This window comes from Galeopterus variegatus, unplaced genomic scaffold (genome assembly GCF_000696425.1).
Source record: "Galeopterus variegatus unplaced genomic scaffold, G_variegatus-3.0.2 Scaffold829, whole genome shotgun sequence".
Classification (NCBI taxonomy): Eukaryota; Metazoa; Chordata; class Mammalia; order Dermoptera; family Cynocephalidae; genus Galeopterus; species Galeopterus variegatus.
In genome coordinates this window covers 78,006-79,557 of record NW_007726940.1, presented here as the reverse complement: position 1 = coordinate 79,557, position 1,552 = coordinate 78,006, and the positions used below count along the sequence as shown (strand labels likewise).

The window sequence follows — 1,552 nt, the reverse complement described above, 5'->3', positions numbered from 1 at the left end:
AAACAGAACAAAAACATCAATGTCATGAAAGACAAGGAAATACTGAGGAACTGTTCCAAATCAAGGAAACTAAAAGACTAATGACCAAATATTATGATCCTGGATGTAAAAAGAAAAAAAAATTTTTTTGCTTTAAAAGTATATTATTAGTATAATTAGCACAATTTATATAAGGATGGGATGTTGGAGAACAGTCTACCAATGTTACATTCTTTGAGCATGATCACCGCATTACAGTTGTGTAAAAAGATACCTGTTCTTAGGAAATACACACTGAATTGTCCTGGGGTAAACGGCACAGTGTCTGCAACTTAGTTTTGAGAGATTCCCGCAAAATAATAATGATGTATGTATAGAGCGTGACACAACAAATGTGGCAAAACTGTTGACAGTTGACCAGTCTGGGGAAGGGTGCATGAAAGTTCTTTGTACCTTATTGCAACTTTCTGGAGGTTTGAAATTATTTCGAAACAAAAGATTTTTAAAAAATAAAATACTCATTCCTGATTTGTGGCCAAGAAACTGACCAGCTTTCCAGAGCTCTTGGATAAAACAGCTTACTCTGACATGGACACCACTGAGGAAGAGGTGTTCCAGGGACTCACCAACTCACCAGCAGAAACCCCAGCAGCTGAGAGATGCCCAGACCCTCCCCACCCCGAAGGGCAGCAGTCCTCTATTACCATTTCCTCTTTCCCTAAAGGCTCTCCACAAAGGCAGGGGTCCCTCCAAACCTCCCACAGGGCTGCTGTGTGTGTGTGTGTGTGTGTGTGTTCAAAAGCCACCATCTAATGTAGATGTGCAAAGTTGAGAGACAGGATTCTTTCCCCTCCCCCCTGCCCCCAAACACTGAGTGAGCGACCCTGGTTGACCCACCAAGAAATGAATACCTTTCCATTTAAGGTCTGAAAATGCTCTTCCACGGGTATCAAAATGTAGGACTCAAACTGACAAGTAGACTGAACACTGCTCGACAGGCTTCCTTTGCAAGGCACTAAGACCTAGAAAAAATAATTAGGGTGAACACTAGAGAGATGTGTCATTTACAACTTCAACAGAACTGGATGTATCCAAAGACGCTCCAACTGGAATTGTGGGGACCTACTGGCAGAGAGAATTCTGGGGTCACTTGCCAAAGTGTTGCTGCCAGCTGAGTTCATTTGTTGCTGTTGTGATGGAATCAGATGCCCCCACCCCAGTCAGAGGGAGGATGAGGCTGGCACGAGACTCAGAGGCTGGAGGGCTGATTCCCCCACTCACTGGGTCCCTCCCCACAGCTAATTCCAGGCACACTTTCTATTCTCTACAGTCCAGTTCCAAGGACCAACAGGCTCGGGAACAAGCCCAGTAAAGAGAGGAGAGTTTAGAAACGACAGAAAAGGGAAACAAAAATCACACATAATCCCACCAACCAAAAGATAAATATTCCACATTGAAGACAGCTTCCTTTTAATCTTTTTTCTATGCTTTTTTTTTTTTTAAAGATGACCCATAAGGGGATCTTAACCCTTGACTTGGTGCTGTCAGCACCACGCTCTCCCAAGTGAGCTAA

General features: G+C 43.4%; 1 protein-coding gene across 1 annotated transcript in view; it reads right to left on the bottom strand.

Moving 5' to 3' along the window:
* ANKRD27 (ankyrin repeat domain 27 (VPS9 domain)) overlaps positions 1 to 1,552 on the bottom strand; it is a 62,313-nt gene that overhangs the window by 45,881 nt on the left and 14,880 nt on the right. The window contains 1 exon segment of the mRNA XM_008572748.1: positions 891 to 1,001. Coding sequence (XP_008570970.1) covers positions 891 to 1,001 — 111 coding nt within the window.